Here is a 24058-nt window from a genome sequence, read left to right as displayed (position 1 = left end):
TTTCCTCACCGCCATGGAGGCTGACTCTGGCCTCTGCAGTTCAGCACACCTCTGTGCACCCGTGCAGCTTTCTCCAAAGGAGGCACAAAGGTGCTTTATGGCACTTCTATGACCCTCCCGGGCCTTCGCAAAGGACTTGTGCCAGCCCAATGAGCACTTTGGATTGTGCTCTTAAGTGTCCAAAATCAATTGGGTTAGCCATAAAGTTAAGACTGTTAGGGCGCAATCCTAACCCCTTATGTCAGTACTTTCCAACACTGGCATAGCAGTGCCAATGGGACATGTGCTGCATCCTACAGTTGGATGTTACTCATGGAGGCCTCCTCAAAGTAAGGGAATGTTTGTTCCCTTACCTCAGAGCTGCATTGCCCTTATGTCAGTGTTGGAAAGCACTGACATAAGGGGTTAGGATTGTGCCCTTAAGTGTCCACATAACAGACAGGACTGGAAACAAAATTACAAAGCTAGTAGTTGCTGCAAATAGTTGCTGCAAGGTTAGGAATAGTAACTGTTACCCTGCATGTGCCTGATCTTGTCTGATCTCGGAAGCTAAGCAGGGTCAGGCCTGGTTAGTACTTGGATGGGAGACTGCCTGGGAATACCTGGTGCTGTAGGCTTATACCATAGTCTTTCGAGACTGAATGCTGCCAACCAGGAATAGCATTAATTATACATCGTATTTTGGAACCTCAAAAAATTTGACTGACAGGATACACAGGCTTATGAAAAATAACATTGTTTAACCAAGCTATAAGCAAATTAGTCCGCTCTTGAAAGAAACTTTGTTGACTTTGAAGGTGTTGGAAGCATGTCCCAAAACAGCATGACATGAACATGTGCGTTTAAACAAATGTGGAGTTTAGAGATACAATGATAAAAGGTGAGGGAGAAAAGGTAGAAAATCTTTTATGGTAGAATAATATATTAAGAGCCAACAGATTCCATTTGCACCTGCATTAAATCCTACGAATTTCAAAGAAATTTACATCCACGAAACTACGTGATGATAGTCAGTTTTTTTTTGAATGGGATAGATGGGTACAAATTCCTCCATTTCAGAGCAGACAAGATGTAAATAGAGAAGGGCTTAATCAGTAGTATTGACCAGATGGTTTGAGATTATCAGGGTATTCCTATGCATGTCCACTCAGAAGTAAATCCCATTATTTTCAGTAGTGCTTACTCTTAGGAAAGTGTATTTAGGATTGCAGCCTGTGTAATGTCCATAATATCTTTTCTTATGGGCCTCTTCCTCCTTACTGCATACTGCTGCTTACTCATCACCTTCCTTATCAGTATTTCATGTCAACAGTGGTCATCACATCAGGCAGAGCTGACCCTTGAGCAAATGCCATATTTATTCATGTCATGTTTAAGCAAATGAAAGCAAATTTTATGGAAGGTTTTTAACCCATTTATGACCAGTCCCCAGGTGTGCACATTTTATCCCTGTTGCATAAACGCAACTTTGGGCAGAAATTGCTTAATTATATCTGCCCCCAAAGCTCAGCACCCCACTAGAGGCCTTGTGTGTGTGTGTGTGTGGGTGTGGTGATGGTTTGGGAATATTTAAGGCTAATGTATTGGATTAGGATGTAGGCAACTCTGGTTAAAATCCCATCTGAGCTCTCTAGGAGCTAATTCACTAGGCTGGTTCACACAACGGAAAAAAAATGAGTTAATCTGGAACAGGAACGTGACCCTAATTCTGAAACTTCACACTCCCTCCTCTCCCATGCATTCCATCAATATTCTGGTTTGTTTAAACTGTGGCTTGTGAGAAGCTGGAACCTGCAGCTTAACTCTGGTTCACAAACTGGAATGTGAAACCAATATTAAACTCTGATTTTGGTCAAGTATTTCTGTATACTTTGGGACCACTGCCATTAGAAGCCAGCACATAGTCTAGGGATCAAACTCCATCCCAGAATATATCAGTTTAGTACAGCCTTACTGAGCTGGTATGAACCCAGATTGGGCACTCCTGCCCACCTGAGCACCATTCAAAGTCAGGTAAAAATGCCCCGGTGATCATGACATGAACTGGAACAGTGACATCGGCTGCAATCCTAACCACACTTTCCTGAGAGTAAGCCCCATTGAACAAATAGGACTTACTTCTGAGTAGACCTAGTTAGGATTGTGCCCATCATTTAACAAATGGCATGGAAGGCTAAGCTGAAGAATGCTGTTGGTCCTTGATCTTGGCTCTGACCAAACAACTGGTGCATCACTGGGATTCAGCCCACCTTTCAGGGAGAGAGGTGGTGTGGCAGATGGGAACCACTGTCCAGTGTAAAGAACTAAAGAACTAAGAGCCCAATCCTATCCACACTTTCCTGGGAGTAAGACTCATTGACCATAAAGGGATTTACTTCTGAGTAGACATGCATAGGATTGGGCTGTAAGTTTAGGAAGTGATGTCAGATTTCAGTTTATTGTCAATACTTGCCTTTTACCTGCTTGCCATCTTGTAAGGACTGTGCTTAGGTGGTTCATAGCCTACCATTTTTTGGCATATCCTGCTTATATTACACGATCTAGGTTTTATATTACATATACAGATATATTTTATATAGGTTTTAGATTCCATGATCTAGGTTTAGGTAGGTTTAGGTCTAGGTAAAACGTGGTTTTACCCCTTTTGTCTGTCACCCTTGTTTTCATAAATTTCCCTCTAACTGTATTTTGATCAGTAACTCGCCTGGACTTGTCAACTCAGTGGCAAAAGTGTTGCTTCAACCCTGTGACTGCTAGTCCTATGCTACTGCATTTGTTTTGGAGGCACTGTTATCCTGCACATGCCCGATCTCGTCTGATCTCGGAAGCTAAGCAGGGTCAGGCCTGGTTAGTACTTGGATGAGAGACTACCTGGGACTACTGGGTGCTGTAGGCTTATACCATAGTCTTTCGAGACTGAAGGTTGCCCACCATTTGTTTTGGAGGGAAATCGAGGCTTCACATCACACAACTGAGAGGGAGGATATTCCAGACAGGCCCCCTTTTAGCCTTGTTGCAGGGACATGCAGTCAGGGGTGCCAGGGGAAGCAGAGCCTTCTTCCCTGTCCTGTCAGCTCAGCCTTCCTTGTGATGTGCACATGCTCCACCCAGTTTCTGAGTGGTTGCACTGGTCACTGGGGATGCTCAGCTGCTGCTACTTCAAATTCTAGTCTCTCTGAGCGACTCTCTAACACTGTCTAAGGGCACAGTCCTAACCAGGTCTACTCAGAAGTAAGTCCTATTTTGTTCAATGGAGCTTATCTCAGGAAAGTGTGGTTAGGATTGCAGCTGGGCAGCCCGATCCTGAGCTGCCTGAGGTGCGCGGCTGCAGTGGTGCTGAGAACGGCTGCCGCCGCATCCTGCACACCTCAGCCTGCCACGGGCAGTGCCTTGGGAGAAGGGGACTTTCGTCCCCTTCTCCCAGGTAAGGGAAGCAGCCTCACAATGGGGCCACTCATTTTATCACCGACCTTTTGGTAAAGGCGTTCGTGTAGGGTGCCAAGCCCCACACTAACACCTTGGATCCGGTGGAGCGGAGCTCCATGGGACCCGCCTCTCTCCCTCTCCCCAGCATGCCTCCCACCCGTCCTTTCTCCACCTCCTCATCATGCCTCCTCCCCACCCTCTCTCCGCCCTCCCCGGAACACCCCCTCCCCGCCCCCCTCCCTGCCCCTGCTTACTGTGTTGCGGTTCAACGGTCCACGAGACCGCTGAGCAGCAGAGGACAGGCGCACACCTAGTGCTAGCCCAGCACCAGCCAGTACTGGGCTAGCACAGGTACTGGCCCAGCAGTAAGCCTCGCAGACGTGCCTTATGGCATGTTTGTGACAGTGTGCTCTGGCTCAGGATTGGGCTCTGAGTCTCTCCTGGAGACTAGAGCTTGCAGCAGTGACAGCTCAGCCTCCACTGTGATTGCACAAGTGCTGGGGTTCCCAGAATACCTTATGGCATGACATCACCCAGGAGTTCTGCACACTGTTCCTCCTCAGATCTGGATCTCATTGCATGTGACTGCCTTGTTGATGGCAGCAACTACCTGTTTTATTGAAAGGTTAAGGGTGAGATGGGAAGAGGAAGGGGAGCGCCAGGTGCTAGGCCTCCTCTCTTTCACCATCACAAGTATGAAAGTCTTCATTAGCCACATGATCTCATCCACCAAATTTAACTTTCACATTACGTAATTCATTCCCAACAGTATCAGTGGTACAGTTTGCCAGCCACCAACCAGTTCTTTCAGTAAGAACCCAGGGTCTCCATATGCCATATGCCATTCCTGCCATGAGAGTTACAGTAATCATAAAGGTCACTCACAGTAAATACCATCTGTTCAGAAAGAAGATGGATAACAGTTCCACGGTGACAGGAGCAATTGGTCCTGTTCCCACTGAGAAGTAAATCGTTGCTAAGAAGTGATGATTTATTATTTTACAAGTCATTTAGTAAATAGGTTTCAGTAAGTCAAACAGTTTCGTCTGTGGAGAACAATACTAGAAAAGAGGTGTTGATATTGCTAGAGTTATTCTATATCCTGAAAATTTAAAAATAATTCAAAATAATTAAAAGAGCTTTTCTGAAGGCGTTTTTCATCAGTAATGCTCAAAGTCTATGTTTGATTTGCCTGTTAATTGCAAATTAAATATATTCAACACTAAATGCACTTTTGTACAGAAATAGATCAGGGCAAAATTGGGAAGACCAGATTAGTATGCCAGAATGATAGTATATCCATTCTACCCAGAACATTTTTAGTTAGCACATAATCTGTGCTTTCTTTCTATATGTTTTGGAATTACCCGAGGTAATAGATTTTTCTGAGACTACCACTTTATTTCTATACTGTTGCGCACAACCTAAAGCACATCCAGCGGGGTGGGGGGAGGGGGAGGTACCTTCACCCCTTACAAATTCCTGCACAGTGGAGGTGGTGGTTCCACAGTTGTCTGTCTCAGCAGTGAAAACAAATGAAGTTCATTATACAGCAATCTAAGCACATCCATCTCCAAAATAAGAGCAGTGCTCTCAGGCAAGGCCAGCCATTGGAGCTGCACTCTCCTCGCGATGCCTTGGCATAGAAGATTCCATGCTGGAGCATCAGCTATGGAGCAAGGTGCCAGCTGAGGCTGTGGCGCTCAGCTTGCCACCCCAATGCGGGGCCCATCCAGGTGCGGAGCCCAGTTTGGCCAAATTGCCCTAAGGTTGGCCCTGCTCTCAGGCTTTCAGCATCTTACCATTTTGATTCCCACATCAGAATGCATATGAGTAATGTGCAGCGCAATCCAGACTGTAAATTGGCACTGCGCAAGTCCCTGGCGCCAGCCCAGGAGGGTCGCAAACGTGCTGTAAGGCATGTTTGCACCTCCTCGTGAGTCGTCAAGGCAGGCACGCAAAGGAGTCGATTGATGGAGTCTCCAAGTCCTGCATCAGCCAAGTTCAGCCAAAGTAAGACTCTGGGGTGGGCGGGAAGGAGGCGGGAGGGAGGTATTCTGGGGTGACAGAGGGCGGTCGGTGGGCGGTCCTGACAGCGGGCGGGTGGTGAGTGGGAGGCGGGGCTGGGACCCGGCAGTTATGCTGGATCCAAACCCCCATTCCTGGGGAGCTTAGAGCGGATTCAAGCCTCAGGAGCTGGCGCAAGTCTGAGGAGACCCATAGGGGCCAGGGTGCCTTACCCAGAGACAAGGGGAAGAGTTTCCCCTTACCTCTGGCTGAGCCACTTTGCACCCCTGTCCTGAGCTGGATACAGTGCAAGGCTCTTGGCTTGCCTGTTCTAGCACAGGATAGGATTGCACCCTTAAGCATTTAATCAGATAGATTCCTGGAAATCCTGTGAATTTTGTGAATAACAGCCTGGATTGCAATGGGATGCAGGTTGCCAGGAGTAGATCCTTTGTCTTATCAAGATATGTTGTACATATCTAGATAACTGTTGTATACATATTATAGCAGTGTAGAATTAATGCATGATAATGGCTATGGATGTCACCCAATCCTTGCTCTGCGGAAATAAACCAACTTTTTCAGGGATTGACAGTGAATAGTAGGGGTGGATCGGTGGGAAGGGCCATACTTCTAAGCTTTGGAAACAGCATGGCCAAAGAAACACACTTTGTACTGAGAGAAGGAGGTAAGAGCAGCTCTGAATGAACAGATACAGTCAAACCTTACAGAACATGGTTCCTTTTAGTGCTGATTCATTACAGTGTTCTTTGTCCCAGCATGACTGACAGCTATTATGTCCAGTGGGAGCACTGTGTTCTGAGCCACTCAATCAGCACCCATGTCCTGCCTATTAGATCCATGATGTCTCCAATCACATTGTTTCATGCAACACTCAAATTTGAGGAATGTATCCTAATGCTATTCAAGGTATTGCTGTATTTAAGAGGGGATGCAGCAACAGCCACACCAAAGCAATATAATGCTTGAATATGCGTGCCCAAGATGATCAACACAAGACAACACACCATCCCAGTAGGATGGTTCAGCAATGCCATGCAACAAAGAGGCACCATTATCTGTGTGAGGTACATCTTATCAATAGTGGTGGCTGGGGAGGAGGGGTGCTGTGAGTCATTGTGAAGTCACAGTGTTGGCAACTGTCAGATTGCAGTTGCAACCAACATGCAATACAATGAAGGCTAGGAGCTGAAATACAGCAGGAAGAAGGAACTGTTGACCAGACAAATACAGAATGCTAGATCTCTATACAAGAACTGGTCAATCCAAAGGCTGCACATTGCCTGCCAATCAATTTCCCTCCTTTTGTCCTCACAACAACTCTGTGAGGTAGGCAAGGCCAATAGTTCATTTGAATAAATGCTAGCCTTAGCTAGGAGATCACCAGTTTAGAATCCCTGACAACATGCTTGGATTCACATGCCTGACTGTGCAGAGCAAGTCCTATGAAGTAGATCTGAGTAAGGCACACTTAGATGATGAAATACTGTGTATCTCTGAGGTTCTGTCTTGCTGCATTATTGTTCATTAAATAGGTACCCACCTGCAAGTACCATAATCTCTGTTTACCCTAGAGCTATTCCAGGACTAATTTACTAAGCTTTGTCTGTAAATAGAAATCTCATGCAATTTACCTTGCTGTGTAAATATGATAAGTTTCACCCTTGTGCGGGAAACCAGTTCAAGGCTCATACAGTTTTTCTGACTATACCTGCCATACTGGTTGGTTGTGAAGGGATAAGCATCTTGCTAGACTTTGATTCCATTGTCTAATGCAGTGGTTCTCTAGCATTTAGCGTCGGGACCCACTTTTTGGAATGAGAATCTGTCAGGACCCACCAGAAGTGATGTCGTGACCAGAAGTGACATCATCAGGCAGGAACATTTTTAACAATCCTAGGCTGGAATTCTGCACACATTTACCCAGGAGTGACTATCATTGTTAAAAGCATATACATATAGCCTGTTCAAAGTACAGATCTGTAACATCTCCCCAAATGCAGTCACATACCAGTCTATTAAAAATAAAATATTCAAATGAATGGGGACCCACCTGAAATTGGCTCATGACCCACCTAGTGGGTCCAGACCCACAGTTTGAGAAACACTGGTCTAATGAGCTTGCATAATGGGCAGCTGATGATCAATTGATGTTGCCAGAACAGGGAATGTAGATCACACCCTCATAGAGAGAGTGGGGGGCACTAATGCAAGAGTGGCACAGACAACTGGGAGGAACAGTCTGGGCGTCTAAATCTGACCAGCAAAACAGTGTTGGGTTTCTGCAACTGGCTGGCAAGAAGCAGGCCTGGGAAGATGCAAGGGTGTTGTGATGCTTTGGGGAGACTGATGGAGCTTTAAAGATTAGCATGTCTACTTGTTTGCTTCACTCTTTGCAATCCTTACATATGTTTGTAAACAGGCATGTGCTACAATGACCACTGGAGTAACATGGTCACTAAACAGTACTGGTTTTAGAAATAGGCTACCTCAGAATGTCAGGTGCAAGCAGGGGTGGATCCAGTGTTTGTGTTTGGGGCAGGGCCATGAGCACTACCTTAACTCCAGAGCCCAGGTCAACCAGGTGGGTAGACCTGGGCTCCCAGCTGGCCTTCATGGCAAGGTTTTCTGGGTAGGTAGAGCTAGGCTCCTGCCCAGATTTGGAGCCCAGATCTGCCTGCCAGGTAGACCTGGGCTCCCATTCTGACTCTGCTTTGGAGCTGCCTCTTCAAGGCAGGTGAAGCTGGGCTCCCAGCTGGTCGTGATCTTGCTGCTGACACCCTGCCCAGAGGTCATACTCCTGGCACCCGACTTCACTCCCCATCCCATGGGGGTGCCCTTCCCCACTGGTGCAACAGTTTGGGGGTGACACATCCATGCCCCCTCTTGGATTCACCCCTGGATGCAAGGGAGTGGCAACAAGATACAGGTATCTTGTTGTCTTGTGTGCTCCCTGAGGCATCTGCTGGGCCACTGTGAAATACAGGAAGCTGGACTAGATGGGTCTTTGGCCTGATCCAGCAGGGCTCTTCTTATGTTCTTAAACCTTGGAACTTCTACTATGAAACGGAGCTAGTATCCATTCTTAGACTTTCTTCTTCCTTTTAACTGATAGCTTAGGGTACAATCCTAACCAACTTTCCACCACTGACCTTGCAGTCATGCAATCCCAAGATAAGGTAACAAACATGTCTGTAGCAGCGCTATGCTACTTTGGGAAGCACCCAAGGCTTAGAGCCTTGTTGCTTGATGGAGTGCAGAGAGCAGAAGCCCTGAAGGGGGTTGAGAGAAGGAACTGGAGCAGCAAGGAGTCAGAGCAATGAATGAGACGGCAGACAAGGATTCAAATGTAGATGCATGGAGGAAGCCGGAAGTGGAACACAGAGAGCTTTGCTTAGCTTCCTCCAAGCTTTTATTCACTCTCAAACACATGAAGCAATACTGATAACCTTCTAGCTACAACTAGCTGGCTCTAGCTAACCACAACACATTCCATAAATATGACCACTTCTCTATAACATCCTGTTGTTTACAGCACTGGGCTTAGACACTCAGCATATTTCAAGGCTGGCAGACTGTGCTCTGGCCAAGCAGGTGTGCCTGCGGTTGTTGCCACATACTAAAGCTAAACCCAGTGCTTGTGCATATGCTACACATGTCCTTACCTTGAGGAGGCCTCTTTGACTGCTTTCCCACTGCAGAATGCCGTGCACATCACATTGGCACAGCTGTGTCAGAGCTGGAAACTTGGTTAGGATTGTGCTCTTAGTTGAGTTCAGCCCTTCAGTAAAGAAGCATGACTGTTGATTGCAATAAGTAAGAGTCATTCCTTCTGGAACACGGGACCCTGTGCAAAAAAAAAAAAAAATCACAATCACCAATACCCTGAAAGGTACTTCCAGAGCTTTCAAGCACCTGGTGAAGTGAGGAGAACAGGACAATAGCACTCCTTAAGAAGTGCAAGTTTAGGTAACATAATTTGGCACATAGATGAATGCATCAAGTAAATAAGTATATTATTTCCTCAGAAGTACTGCCAAGGAAAAGGGAATGATGCAGCCCATTAAGGTCGCTGTATGCAAATAACACCCCCCCCCCACTTTTCCAGAAACCATGTGAGGGGTCAGCCAGGTTGAGCATGATTATGGATATTTCGAATAAAAGTAACAGAATAGAATGTGTGTGAAAGAAAAGTTTTATAATGGGAAGATTTTATCTAGCAACAATTTGACATGAAGCATGCTTCTCAACCAAGATTTTTTTCCCCCCTCCATTATCTTTATATCCATGCAGATGGACCCTATGGGCTTACGGTAAATTCTGACAAAGCTCAGAAAGTAGGGAAGGTGTTTACCGTTGACAAGGGTGAAGCCGTCCAGCTTTATTGTTCAGCAGATTCTAATCCACCAACTATTTATTCATGGAGCCGGACGGCAGACAATTCAACACACCCCATTAAGTATGGAAGATACTTGGAAGTTGCATCTGAAAAAGTGTCACTGAAAACAGAAGAATACAAGTGCAGGGCTTATAACAACCTCACTGGGAAAGGGGAGGAAATTCACTTTTTTGTGATAGTTATGCCTAGAGGTAAGAATGAATGAATGTGTGTGTGTCAGTGTGCATAAGTTCAAATCTCAAACTTTAAGCCAATGTCAAAAGCTCAGCAATCCAATATATTAAATTTTATACTTTGGACAGAATAGAGTTCCTAAGAGCAGCTGTCAGATTGCAACGTTGATTTCTTAGAGCAGGATTCAAGCATAATACATCAATATGAAGCAAGAAGTGTATGGAACAAGATAACCGGGTTGATTTTTCTTTCCTGGACTGTACATTATTTATACATGGTGTCCCCAAAAAATGTGCACACACTTTATAGCATTAAATTTATTGTGCTATAATTTATGCCTACAATATAATTCACACGTGCACAGGTGTAACTACTTATCTGTGGATTTTTCACCTGCAGTTTTATCACAATGTGATGAGAAGGGCCCTTTAAATTAAAGGGGAAACATCCTTTAATAATAGCCTCGCTTACCACTGTAATGCAGGACAGCAGCAGCATGCAGAGAATCAATCAATCTCTCTCTATCCACTTATAAAGGCTTCACTCTGAGGCAGCAACCCCTCCCTTCCCTTGGAGCATGTGAAAGCATGCAAAGTGGAAGTGATTATAATCTCCACTTTGCATTCTCTTTCCCTGTGTTTTCTTTCCCTGTGCTCCCAGGTGAGGGAGGGGTCAATGCTTTGGAATAAAGCCTTGCTAAGCACCTGGAGAGAGATTGATTGATTGTCTGCCTGCTGCCACTCTCCCGCATTACAGTGGTAAGAGAGACTATTTTTAAATGGATTTCATTTAAAGCGATTTTGGGCATCTGTGGGGGTTCTGGGAACGGAACCCTTGTGGATGCCGAGACTCATCCTATATTGCATATAGTGTACAGAGAAGTGTGTCTCTTAAGATTCTAGCAGGTTGCCTTATCTGAGCCATTTATGCTTAAGATAAACATGGGCAGCACCTGCCTATTGTTCAGGGGAATTTAACATAATCAGCATAGATGAAAGTGCTGCACTTTCAAAGAAAATAAAAAGAAAATAGGTTACAATTTTACAGTGAAAACAATACAGGTGTGCCCCGTTCTAGAACCCCCCATGGTTAAGTGAAACTGTGGACAAAAGGGAACGCCCCCCCACTCTCTGGAAGCAAGGGGTGCTCTTTCTCTGGAAGGGATGCACACAGGGGGCCACAGACCCAATCAACAGATAAATGAAACAGCAAATAGGGGATCTGCGGATAAGAAGCTGCAGTTACTTACCCAAAAAAAGTCAAGCCTTTAGTCCTTTATCTTCAGAACAAACAGCATTTCTGTGCACCATATTCACATGTACACATGAAATGTGCATGTGTACATTATTCACATTGATTTGTTCCCCTGTGTGAGTCAATTCACATGAACTCTTACTTATTCAAGAAAGAGCTATGCTAAATAATACAGCTAGGCTAAGCAAAAATCCTCTCCTATTTTTCATGAAATTTTTTGGAAGGATTTAAACTGGAATAAGTTTAAAATATTACACAAACACTGACCCATTCTAACCCATGACCTTCAGACTTCTACAAACTATGACTAATGGTGTTATTGGTTTCTATGATGTCAATAATAGCATGCTAATAAAATGAGGCCACAATTTATAGTTTCTTATCTTACAAAGCAGAACCATAGATGACAAGAGAGTCGGTCATAAATAGAGGAAGTACAAAGAAGTAAAAGTTCAGTTTCATCCTGTGCTTTGGCTCCTGAAGTGTTGAGAACTGCCAATCATGTGGCTGATCTCACAGTACAAACCTGCCAATTAGCAAAAGCAGCGATGGCAACCAATCTAGAGCCAAAGAGGGAACCTCTGTTCGGAAACCAATGAACAAAGGACATGTGTGAAATGTACATGCAGAGATTTCAAAGAAGTGAAGTTGCAACCTCAACTGTGGGCAAAGCCACATGTAGCTGCCTAACACCTCATCACATAGTACCTGTTCTGACGCTCCACATTGTACACGATGTGCAAGAAGCAGAGTGTCTACCCAATCCTATTCAGATATTGTGCTGTTGGTGCAGGCAACTTTGCACTTTCCTTGATATAATGAAAATGCGCTAGGAACACACTTATGTCTTTCTCACTGCTTCTTCTACCATGTGAAGTCGCCCTGCATCTGGATACTGTCCATTCTATTGTATGCTCATAGACATATTAAGAAACATTATCGCCAATGCCAAAAATAGAAACACTGGATTTTTATCTACGGCATACTGTGGCCCCATTACTGAGAGCAAACACTCACATTTTCATCTGCAACTTTGTGAAGCCATGGACATGGCTTATCTCATTTATATTTGCGCTTGGTGAGATAGGGATTATATATATTTAACTAAAGACAGACACTTTGGGAGACAAACATAATTTGCCCTGGTGCCAGGCAAGGTAGTCACACAAGAATCTATTGCAAAAGATGTGCACCATAGATGCGACAGATTATATTTTTGTGTGTGTACAGATGGACATAAATATTGTTAAAAAGCAGTTGCTGGCAGTGCTCTCAAATTGCCAGCAGATGTATGTATCTCCAGAATCTAGCTTTGAGGAAACCAGTTCTGCAGGTTCTGCAGCAGAGCCCACTGTGCACAGCACTGACTATCCAGCAGCTGTGACATCTCTCTCCCATACCAGCAATTTTACAATGTCTTAACATTTTATAGTGCTTTGTTTTTGTTTTCTTTAAAAAGGCACCACAAGATGATTAAACTGCAAACACATTTTCCTGCCCATAGCCCATCTGAAATATGGGTAAGGACAAAACTGACAATTCTGTCAGACTTGAATAGCTGCCAGCTATGTCTTTAAGGAAGTGATGGTAGAAGGAACAAGATTCACCTTGTTGGAAGAAAACAAAGATAGTTGTTTTTAAGTACATCCAGACACACCTTTTCTTCCCCTAATCTATTAGGCATAGGATAATGTCACATTTTATGTACATTATGACCTTTCGCAGTCATAATGAGAAAATGAGAAAATGCTGATTTTGCAAAGCTATATTCTCTAATATCTTTATAGTTCTGCTTTCTTCTCATTATGTGCCTGGCTGATCAGCTTACTACCTTATATCCTCTGGACCAGTTCCTTCTGCAGTCCCTCTTGCATTCTGCCTGTTCATGAGTAGTAGTCTATTCATAGCCATGTCATTTATTGCCTACTCAGCCTTTTCTACCCAACCTTAAGTACTCCAAGGGTCTTCCTATACCTATACCTTCCTATACCTGCTTCCTTGCCATTCAAGGCAGTTTCTAGAATCCTTCTCCTGCACTGTTTTTCAAACTATCTGATGTGGCAAACTGGCATTTTTTTCCCAGTGTGCCAGAGATCGGCACCATATCTGTGCCATATTTTCACTGTTCTTTCTTTCCTGGAAATTCACTTGGAAATTCACCAAGCAGTTGATGGTTTGGGGACTGGCACCCACTTTGAGCAGTACAGTGCTCTAACTCCAAGCTAAACCAGAATAGTGACAGCAATGTACTGAGCACCCTCTAGTGGTCAAAAATAGCCCCAATAAACTTAGTAAATTAGAATACCCAAAGAATAGTCAAGTTCCCTCTGCAAGAATAAGAATGAAACCCTTTCAAAAAAGGTAATGAATCCATAGAATCACAGATTTAAAATAAATATCTTGGTCACTGAAGTAAAGGAGACTTGCCCTGTGTGAAATGGCAACTGTATAGTTTACGTTTAAATCATAGTGAAAAGAAATTCAACATAGAGTAGATCCTGTGAAATAACATTGACAATAAAGATAACTGTATATTCCAAACCATCTAAAGATTCTATTATATATGATACCACATGTATACTCCCATTTATGTGCCTCGCTGCAGACTGAAACTAATACTCTGACTACTAAGACTCTGGGGAATAAAGTGAACCTAACCCCTCTTACAGCCCAATCCTATTCCTGTCTAGTTGGAAGTAATCACATTATAGTCAATGGGCTTTCTTCCAAGTAAGTGTGCATAAGATTGCCACCTTAATTCTGCATAGGGTCAAGCTGCAGTGATAAAAATTTCCATTCTGTCCATACTTTGTCATCCGTTACAGCACTCCCAATTTAGCTACACCTACTTAGATCTAAATTCAGTTAGTTAGTGATCATCTCATAATCCTTTGCTTAAACAAAAACAAAAGTGAAAAAAGAAGAATGACAGTAGGTCACTAATATTTGTTCCTATAGGTCCAGGAGACTGGAATGGAAAAAAAAAAATTAACACTGCAGAACATTTCCTACAGCTGACCACAGAATTGCTACTGCCCTAGGCTGCATTCTTTTTTAACTTCTAGTGCTAGAAGCACCAGAGAGCTGTGTTTGTGCTTTTTTTTTTTTTAAAGCTTCCAGAGTACTTGGGTAGCGTACTTTTTTAAGGTTCTAGCATGCTTGCTATGCTATAATTTTTACAAGCAAGCTCAGTGTTAGAAAAGATTACCATTCTTACCACTTTTTTCTATCCAGATTAATATCAGGAACATGGCTCCCTCCATAGTGTATGGTGAAAACATGGCAACCTCCATGCAATTGATTTCAATGAGGGAACACCATTTTGCCATTTTTTAAACAACCACATTGGAAGCGTGCTGATACCACGCTGGAAACATCACTTCTGCCTATTTTTCAAGCGAAAAAAAAAAGAGCACAGCCCTAGTTTGCAGTTGTCTGTCAGTGTTCCCTAAAACCACCTCCCTCCATGTACACATTCATGGAATACTTTTGTTTCTGCTGTCATTACGCATGCTCTTGACTCACACCAAATGAAGTAATTAAATACTATTCTGTTACTTACAAGGTAAGTCTGATGAAGATGTTTTGGATGTTGCAGGGTCAGTGAAACCTTAAATATTTTTCACTGGAGTAGTGCAGTCACTAAAGGGAAGGCAACAGTTCACAGGATATTTAGGCATGTCTACTCAGAAATAAGTCCTTTGTTGTTCAAATAGACTTAGGTCCCATTCCTATCCAACTTTCCAGTGCTGGTGCAACCACAATGCAGTCTTGAGGATAGGGAACAAACATTCCCTTACCTGGAGGAGTGATTGTCCTCACTGCAGGATGCAGCACATGCCCCATTGGCATGGCTGCACCAAGGCTGGAAAGTTGAATAGGATTAGGCCCTTACTCCCTGGTAAAAGAGTATAGTATTGCAGCCTTAAACAGTGACAGTGTTGGAATTCCAAGTCTCTGTCAAGAGTAATACACTGCCACAGCTGGGTGTGATCAGAATGAAACCAAATCAAACCTCAGTGTTTTACTTCTGTTCTTCTCTGACACAGGACTGGAGCAGCTGGCCCAAAAAGGAAAATATTTGTCACCTCTAGCAATAATAACTGGAATTTCCTTATTTTTGATAGTATCAATGTGCCTTCTAGTACTATGGAAAAGATTTCCGCTTCACAAAGGTATGTTAAACTGAATACCCAAATTTAGCTTGTCTTGTCTGTAAACCGTAACAAGAGGGATTCATTTTTCTTTGTCTCTCTTGTTTTCAGTTATACAGCAGAAGCTGCACAGCAGGTAGAAAACTTCATCATTCCTTGCCCACTGACCCTACAAAGTTTATTTAAGCCCAACATCCTCTTCCTTACTGCTCCTATACTGAATTATAATAATTTGGATTTTTTTTTTAGGCCTGAAACAGATTACAGAAAAGCACAAACTATTTCAGGTAATATGTAATAAGACGTTAGATGAGAATAAAATTCTTTAGACCCTGTAAGAGTTCATTCAAAAAGTCTTTCACTATAATCAGGAGAAGGAGATTGGAGGGAGCAAGGGTTTCCCTATTGGCAAATACTATCTCATGTTCCCAGTTGACAATCTGGCTTCCCCACTGACAACTGCAGTTCTGTGTTTTACAGCACAATCCTATGCATGTTGACTCTGAAGTAAGTCCCCACTGTATTCAATAAGGCTTACTGCCAGGAAAGGATTATCGGATTGCAGTCCTAATATCTCCTCAGGCTGGATGGGATGTGGGAGATTCATGATTCATTCAATGTTTCTGTTTTTCTGAAAAGCAACCTCTGAGGGCCCAAACTGGACCAAAGCCCCTATGCTGGGGAAGGAGAATTTAACGCTTTTCCCAACATTGTAGCCCCCCCCCCCCCCAAAGCTGCTGTTTGGCCTTCTCGGGGAAAATGGTTGGTTGTCAACCTTCAGTCTCGAAAGACTATGGTATAAGCCTACAGCACCCGGTACTCCCAGGCGGTCTCCCATCCAAGTACTAACCAGGCCTGACCCTGCTTAGCTTCCCAGATCAGACAAGATCAGGGATGTGCAGGGTAACAAAAACAAAAAACATACAGCTCCCCTAGCACCCTATTCCCAGTATAGTTCAGCCTGGGAAGAGAGAGGCTTCAAATGCTCTAAAGGAAAGTAGAAATGCCAAGAGACCTTCCACTTTTCCTTAGTTTGATCCAGAGTTGTGACAATCTGTGCTGAAGAAGGGAAGGAAATGGGATGTGCCACTCATAAGTTTGTTTCTGTAAAAAAAGTCTTTTAGTACACTGTTACTTGCAGTAGCATAGCTAGATGAGGGGCAAAACGGTAAGTACTACAGACACTACAATGCACCGTGTAAGTGGCCCCTCCCACTTGCCATCAGAGCCATTCCAGGCAGCAACATACAGGAGACACTATTTGGTTTGGTGAGTCCCTGCACATTGGCATTACTGCCCAGAATGGCTCTGACAGCAAGTGGGAGAGTGCCACTTACACAGCGCATTGCGGTGCCTGCGGTACTTACTGTTTTGCCCTCTATAGCTAAGCTACTGGTTACTCGGTGCCAACATGAATAGTTACTTGCTTTCCCTCCTCCCTCTCAACCAACTCAGGAATTGACCAGGTTGGGCATGCCTATCACAAGGCCACCTTGGCCAGGCCAACTCCTGAAGTCTCAGGTGGAAATACTGGTGGAAGTGGCAGCCCCCAGTGAGCCATCAAGGGAGTGCAATGCAGGCCTTTGTCCCAGGGCCCCCACCAATCTGGCATTGGCACTGCTTAAACACCACTAAAATCAATGGCATAAGTTAGTTGTGACTTTAACAATTCCCATTAATTTCAATGGGACTTACTAGTGATGGGCAGCCCAATCCTATCCTGCGCTGGAACAGGCAGGCTGGCACCTCTGGGCTGGTGCAAGAGACTTGCACTGACCCAACTGGGCCTTTGATTGTGCCCTAACTCTCTGGATATAGGCCTTAGTGTAGCTGGGAGTCTTTCATACACCAACACTTAATCATCATTCACATATCTGAATATTTCAAAGGAGTTGAAGTTGAAATAGAACACCACTGTAAATAACTAATGTTTTTCTCTGCTTGTTTAAATGCATAGGACATGAAAATGCACTAGATGATTTTGGAATATATGAATTTGTTGCATTTCCAGACCCTGCAGGAATTTCTAGAGTAAGTAGCCCCCAAGATTATGATCATTAATAAAACTTACATCTCTCTAGAGCAGTGGTTCCCAAACTTTATAGCACTTGGGCCCACTTTTTAGAATGGCAGACTTATTGGGACCCACCTAGGTTTATGAGACTTTTAAAAAAGATTGAGAAAGTAAAATATTTTTACAGGGAGGGCTGTATCCACAGATCCACAGATTCACCCACAGATTGGGTCTGCAGGTTCCCCTGCAGCTTCCTCCTCAGCCTTTAAGAACCCTCAGGGGCTTTCCCAGGCCTCCCAATGCCTTTTAAGGCATTAAAAACATCACTACTTATTTTTTTTTTTTTAAAAACCAGAAGTCACATGTTTTTCATTCTAAAGTTTAGTCTAAGCCTGCTAGAGGCCGCAGTCAGACGTGCACAGCTTCTACTGGGCTCAGACAACCCTCTGGAGGTGAGGGGAGTGGAGTGGAAGCGAGGGTAATAGATACATTCACTCATATCCACAATTTCACTTAACTGTGGGGGGGGGGGGGTTTCCAAAATGGAATCCCCACATATATAGGAGTATGCCCATATTTATTTACTTACAAGTAATAATATTTTTGTTTATTTACAAAAAATTTGATCCATTTCTCATAATGAAGCAGTCCTAATTAACTTTAATAATGCTCACCTTCCTTTCTCACACTTCTCCCCATAAACATCTGGTTTTTTAAATTCTTTATTAGGGGGCATCAACTAAGACACATTTATCTCCCTATATTTACACATGCTTGCAGACTACAGGAGCTGAGCTCTTTGCAGGACAATTAGCAGCTATCTTGCAACCTCCAGGAGCAGAGCTGTCTGCAGGACAATTAGAAACTTTCTGGTTTTTGAATTGCCTCAGAGCTTGAGACAATTCGTTATCTGATCTTGCCATTACTTATGTTTACATTAGAGGCTCTGCCCTGCCCAGCCCTTCACAACCCACCAAAAATCAGGTTGCTATCCACCAGTGGGTCCCGACCCACCATTTGGAAACCACTGCTCTTGAGAGATTTGAACAATTACAACCACATCATCCAATTTGTCATAGTAACTACATACAACAGTTTTACAAAGCAGAAGTGGCCCTGACTTTAAAGGTTTCAGGAAACAGAAACCAGACATACAGATGTCTACCAGACAATTAATTTGAGCAACACTGAATATGGTTCATGTTTTGTTTTCTGGTTTTTCTTTCATTTTCAATGCTATAGCTACTTCCTAAAACCTATGAGTTTCAGGACACACTGAACATCTATAAAGTACTTTGATGATATACAGCAGAACTCATATTGCTTAAAACTTAGATGAAAGATCAGAGTAGATATGTGATGCGAGCAATCTGTGAACACTATCTTACACATCTAGTTTGACCCTAGGATGAGATAACTGGTTTTCAGTATGTAAAAATAGGTTTGTCAACCTAGTTTAGCCTAGTTTTGCTTGTCTTTCTCGGAGAAAATTATTATTTCCTGTTTCTAGGTGTCAAGTCGGTCTGTTTCTGATTCTGATGTTGTTCAAGGTCAAGATTTGAATGGTACCATTTATGAAGTTATCCAACATATTCCTGAACAACACTAAGACCATCAAGAGTAAGTCGGATAAACCTAATCAATGGTGTTCCACAAACATGATTGCCAGTTTACAGTTGATGATAAAGAATTTCTTCCTGGTGATCCATATTTATGATGATCACAAAGTGAGGGACCGACTTCTCTCCTGCAAGTTCATCACAGAAATATCAGAAGGTAGGAGGCCTTGTGATGGATGCCCTGTCATCGTCCCCCCATTTTTATGCCTAGTTTTCCATATTTTTGGACTTTTCTTGCAAGCATCCCAGAGAACTTCGAGATGATGTAGCCCAAGGCCTCCAAACTCTGGCCTGCAGGCCTGGTGCATCAGAAAATCAGCTTGGGCGCACCACAGTGGTGGTGAAGCCTTACCGTTCTGCCCCGCATTCTTCTGTCTTCATGCCCAATTTTTGCAGAAACCTGCAACGGGCAGCCACTTTTCCTGGAAATCAGGGCACAGAGCCTCCTGGGGCAAAGTACAGCAGAAGTGGCAGACCAACACAAGTTTCTGTGAAGATCGGGTGAGAACACAGGTGGCTCCTTGATACCCAGGAGATGGTGAGGGCTTGGTCACAAAGATGCTTTCTCTGACGGAGGCAGGTGACAGGTACCCATAACATCATCAAAGTTAGGTTTCTTAAGGTACAAGAATGCTTGTGTGTGTTCCAGGTTGGCTTCCTCAGAGAAAGCATCTGTGTGCGGTCAATTTCTCACCATCTCCAGGGGATCAAGGAGCTGTGAGGGGACTTGTCAAGCTGACCTTGGGAAGGGCAGAACAGGGGTGTTTTAGGGTGGGGGAGGGTGGGCTGGTGGGCAGACTGGACCTGGGGGAGGGGTGGGACCAACCTCTGGCACTTCAGCCAGATCCTAACCCCCCTCCCCAGCAGCCCAGCATTACACAGGTCTGCTTGGATCTGCACTAGTGATTTAGCTGGCACAGATCCAAGTAGCCCCGTTGATGTGGTTGCTGCATGACACAGGGTAAGGGGAAATAAATCTGCTTACTTTGAGTTGTGCTAGATCCACCTCCCACCCTGTGCTGGATATGGCACAGGCCAGTTGGCCTGCCCATTCCAGTGCAGGATAGGATTGGGCTGCCCTTTTTTGAGGTGGGAGTCCATGCATATACTGCCTTGCCTTTTGGGTTGGTGGTCTGTTGCTTTGATTATGGCGAAGAAGCTGAAGAGAAAATGACGGTGGAAAGGCAAAAAAGACAGTGGAGTAAAAAATTGCTGTCTATGGGTTGTCTTTCCTTTCCAACCCCTTTTGATGACTTCTTGCTCCTTGGTGCTGTCATCATCCTTGCTTCCTGACCATCAATCTGCCACTCCATCTTCCCTTAATTTCCCTTAACTCTTCCTTATCTTCCCTTAACTCTGGCCAGTCATGGTGCCAGTGAATCACGGCACCTCAAATGTAAAATTGATGGCAATAGAGTAGTTAATGTTGTAGAATGTGCCCAAAGGCCATGCAGGGTCACCTTGCATTCCAGGACCCTTAAAGCTGGCAACTCTCATCCTCAGGCCCATCTTAACTCCCAGCTTGCTTCAGTCATATTCTTCTGTTCACACATACACAAACATGTGTTCTAATTCTATATTATCTAACATCTAATCCAAAATGACTCATAGTAAATGTGAGCATAATATATCTTAAATCATAAATGATGAAGCAAGGTTAGCTTCTTAGTTCATGCCAAATTGGAAGGCACTTAGAAGTGGCAAGCCTGTCCCTGCATGGGAATCTCTCTTGCTATGTCCTCAGATGTTCAGAAGTGACAGGAATTGCAAGGGTGACACAGTAAAGAGTGTGTGGTGTCTGTGTGTGATGTCTGAAATGCACTGATTTGTTGTGTTTTGCTACACACGGCTTCCTCTTTGGTATTCATTACCATGTCAAAGAAAGAGAGTTTAAAATCTTACATGTGCTTCTGAATCAAGGGCTATGATTAACCACCATAGTTTGAATTTTTTCCAGATGTACATGAAAAGAAAATGGAAATGTATTGGTGAAATCTGTTTCTGAATCTGATCAGAAGAAACACCTGTCAGCAAGAGAAAGGGCGGTGCTGTTGCTATGGGAATATCATCTCAAGCGGAGCCAAACTGTTTCCTCCTTGCTGCATCTTCTAATGTTTTGTAATGGCCTTGTTTAAACTGTAAACATGAATTTCTGAAAACTGCTGCTAATTACAGCCTGAATTTCAAAAATGACAAATCCAACAAGCAGAGCCAAAAATGCTGTAATGATGAATGTGGTTTCATTATGGTATAGTAGAATCTGAGATTATTGCATCTCTTTTCAATTAGAGGGATTTCTAATGCTTGCTTTTTAAAAACCATATGTATATACCTTAAGACTTTCCACCAGCTAAAAAGAAGAAATAGTGGTGTCAATATGATAAATGCCATTTGTTTGTAAGTGAATAACTGTTTTTAAAAATCAACCTGAAATGTTAGGTGCAACGCTGTAATTGAAACAGTGTAAATTCACCTCTGTGAGTGCTATATTTCAACATTGTATGCATGTACTTTTGGAAGTCTGCAGTGGCAGTTGTTGCCCCTAAAAGGTGGAGGTGCTACTATAATTCCCTTGACCCTAAAGCAGGGCTTTTTCTACTGTTTTGGTTTTTTGTAGAAGTACCACTTTCCCAAGTTTTATTGGTACCACTTTTGCAAATACAATCACTTCCACCAAGAGCATAGCTGTGAGTACCTTGCCCACAGATAGGGTTTTATTCTGCACCCTCCTTGAACCCTGGAATGAAGATGGAAACAAGTGACTTGCCTATGTCTATAAACAGAGTATACTGCAAAGGAATGGTCTTAGCTCTCCATTGCCAAAGCCATAAATCTGTTCTCCTTTGATAAATTCAAATGTATTTAAAACTTTCAAATACCACTCGGATCGCCCAAAGATTTCTGATCCAGACCCTACCGAGTCAATTTCGTTTCAATTTTTTACCCCATAATTCAAAATTCCACTCAGATTCCCTCAAAAGTTCATTTTCCCACATAGATTTTTGAAGCCCCCTCAGTTAATCTGCCAACCAAACACTCATTTCCCTTTGCCTCCTCAAAGACCAAGAAAACTCCCAATTTTCCTTTTACCTCCAGCCCAACCAAAGACCCTGATTTCCTCTCCCTGCCTCCATTTTAAAGAGGTCGGACTCCCAAGTACTCATATCGCACTTAGCATACTTCCATAGGGACAGGTGGAACAAATCCATTTTGTGTTCCATTCTGCACCAGTGCAGTGGTGTCAACACCTGAAAGCTATACATCCCACTGCTGTTTGAGGAGAAAATACTGTAAAACTCATGAACAGAATTCTAGGATATAGCTTACAATTATTGTTCTGTCTTGTTGGCATGTATCAAAAAATGATCACCTTCAGCAGACAACAAATTGCTTTCTAACATTGTGAAAACATAAACACTAGATATTGGAAACAAATGGAAATTCTAACTGTAAAGGAGTGATTAGATGCAATCTAGTAATATGTCTTTATGCAAAATATAGCTAGTTATATTTGTATGAAGGAAGAAAAGGCAACCTAGATCAATTTGTTAAAAATTTGTTAAGCTGCCTTGAGTCTCTTCAGGGAAAAAGGCAGGGTAAAAATAAAGTTGATAATAATAATAATAATAATAATAATAATAATAATAATAATAATAATAATTAGATGCCTTTTATTAAATTTTGCAATGATAACCAATGATCTTCTAGCAGGGCCACTGAGAGCTAACATTGGGTCCAGGGCAAAATGCCTGATTGGGGCCCCCCTTTGTAAATTTTCCTACAAACCAGATGTTACTACATTTTTAAAACAAATTGACAGTTTTAATGTAGCATGAGCAAGACTGAAACTAAATGAAAACATTTATCAGAATGGAATCATTTCATTAATTTTGTGTAGTGCTACTGTGTTTCTTTTCCTCTACCTTGGCAAGGCCTCCTCATTTGCTTTTTCTTCTAAGAATGCATGGGCATCCAAAGACTGACTTTCACTATCTCTCTCATTACTATGTGATGATTTTGAAGCAAAGACCAAGTGATATAAATTTGCCTGGCCTTTTTTAAAAAAAAAAAATTTTTCATTCCTTTTTTCCAACATGGAGGTTCAGGATCTGGTGGAGCAGAGCTCCCTCCCTCCCCCCAGCACACCTCCTCCCTGCCCTCTTCCCACCATCCGCCCATCTCCCCCCTCTCCAGAACGCCTCCTCCCCACCTCTCCCCATGCCCCCGCTTACGTTACTGCGGCTCAGCAGTCCATGTGACCACCGAGCGGCGGAGCTCGAGCACATGCCCGGCACTACCACCAGCGTTCACCCAGCAGTAAGGACCGCAAATGTGCCTTATGGTACATTTGCGACACTGCATGCAGGCAGTGAGCCAGCGCGTCGAGCCCAGTATTGGGCTCTCAGTCACCACTAACTATACTCTCAGGTGGATTTCAAGTTCAACACCTTTCACTAAAGCAGTGAGGCCAATTATCAGATTATAGACCTGAATCAAGGTCAAACCTGTTGCTTCTTCCCTTCTAATCATCACTATCTGATTGTTACAGATGTGTTACTATCTTCACCCTTGCCCCTGTCTTGGATCCAACCCTGACCTCTCCTGCTTATTCAAGATACTTGTCTGGCAGTGGCGTAGCTAGCGGGGAGCAGGGGGTGGTCCACCCCAGGTACCACCCTTGGGGGGGGTGTAACATCACAAATGCCCCAACAGTGCTAACATTGCAAAGGTTAGGGGTAACCCCATCATGCAATATACCATTGGATGAGGAATTTTGAGCGGAATGCAGTGCAAGAAGTTGGATTGAAATATCACCTTTCCATCAAACGTTATGGCCATAAATTAAACAGCCCTTTCCATAGGGCTCAATACATTCATCTGCTTAGAAGGAGGGACTTCCTTCTCAGGTGTTTTTTGGGGCTGCATTCATTGGATCAGGTCCATTATGGTTTTGTTGAATTCCTCTCAGCCTGCCCTTTTTGATGGACTA

General features: G+C 43.5%; 1 protein-coding gene across 1 annotated transcript in view; it reads left to right on the top strand.

Annotated features, from left to right (window-relative positions):
* HEPACAM2 (HEPACAM family member 2) overlaps positions 1 to 21056 on the top strand; it is a 29061-nt gene extending 8005 nt beyond the window's left edge. The window contains exons 4-10 of the mRNA XM_066630948.1: positions 9748 to 10044; positions 15331 to 15456; positions 15547 to 15571; positions 15685 to 15722; positions 17393 to 17466; positions 18960 to 19069; positions 21026 to 21056. Coding sequence (XP_066487045.1) covers positions 9748 to 10044; positions 15331 to 15456; positions 15547 to 15571; positions 15685 to 15722; positions 17393 to 17466; positions 18960 to 19058 — 659 coding nt within the window. The 3' untranslated portion in view covers positions 19059 to 19069; positions 21026 to 21056. The remainder of the gene's footprint in view (positions 1 to 9747; positions 10045 to 15330; positions 15457 to 15546; positions 15572 to 15684; positions 15723 to 17392; positions 17467 to 18959; positions 19070 to 21025) is intronic.
* The last annotated feature ends 3002 nt before the right edge of the window (positions 21057 to 24058 follow it).

The sequence above is a fragment of the Tiliqua scincoides genome, chromosome 5 (assembly GCF_035046505.1).
Source record: "Tiliqua scincoides isolate rTilSci1 chromosome 5, rTilSci1.hap2, whole genome shotgun sequence".
Classification (NCBI taxonomy): domain Eukaryota; kingdom Metazoa; phylum Chordata; class Lepidosauria; order Squamata; family Scincidae; genus Tiliqua; species Tiliqua scincoides.
Note: the sequence above shows the minus strand (reverse complement) of the source record. Positions and strands in the feature narration are given on the sequence as shown.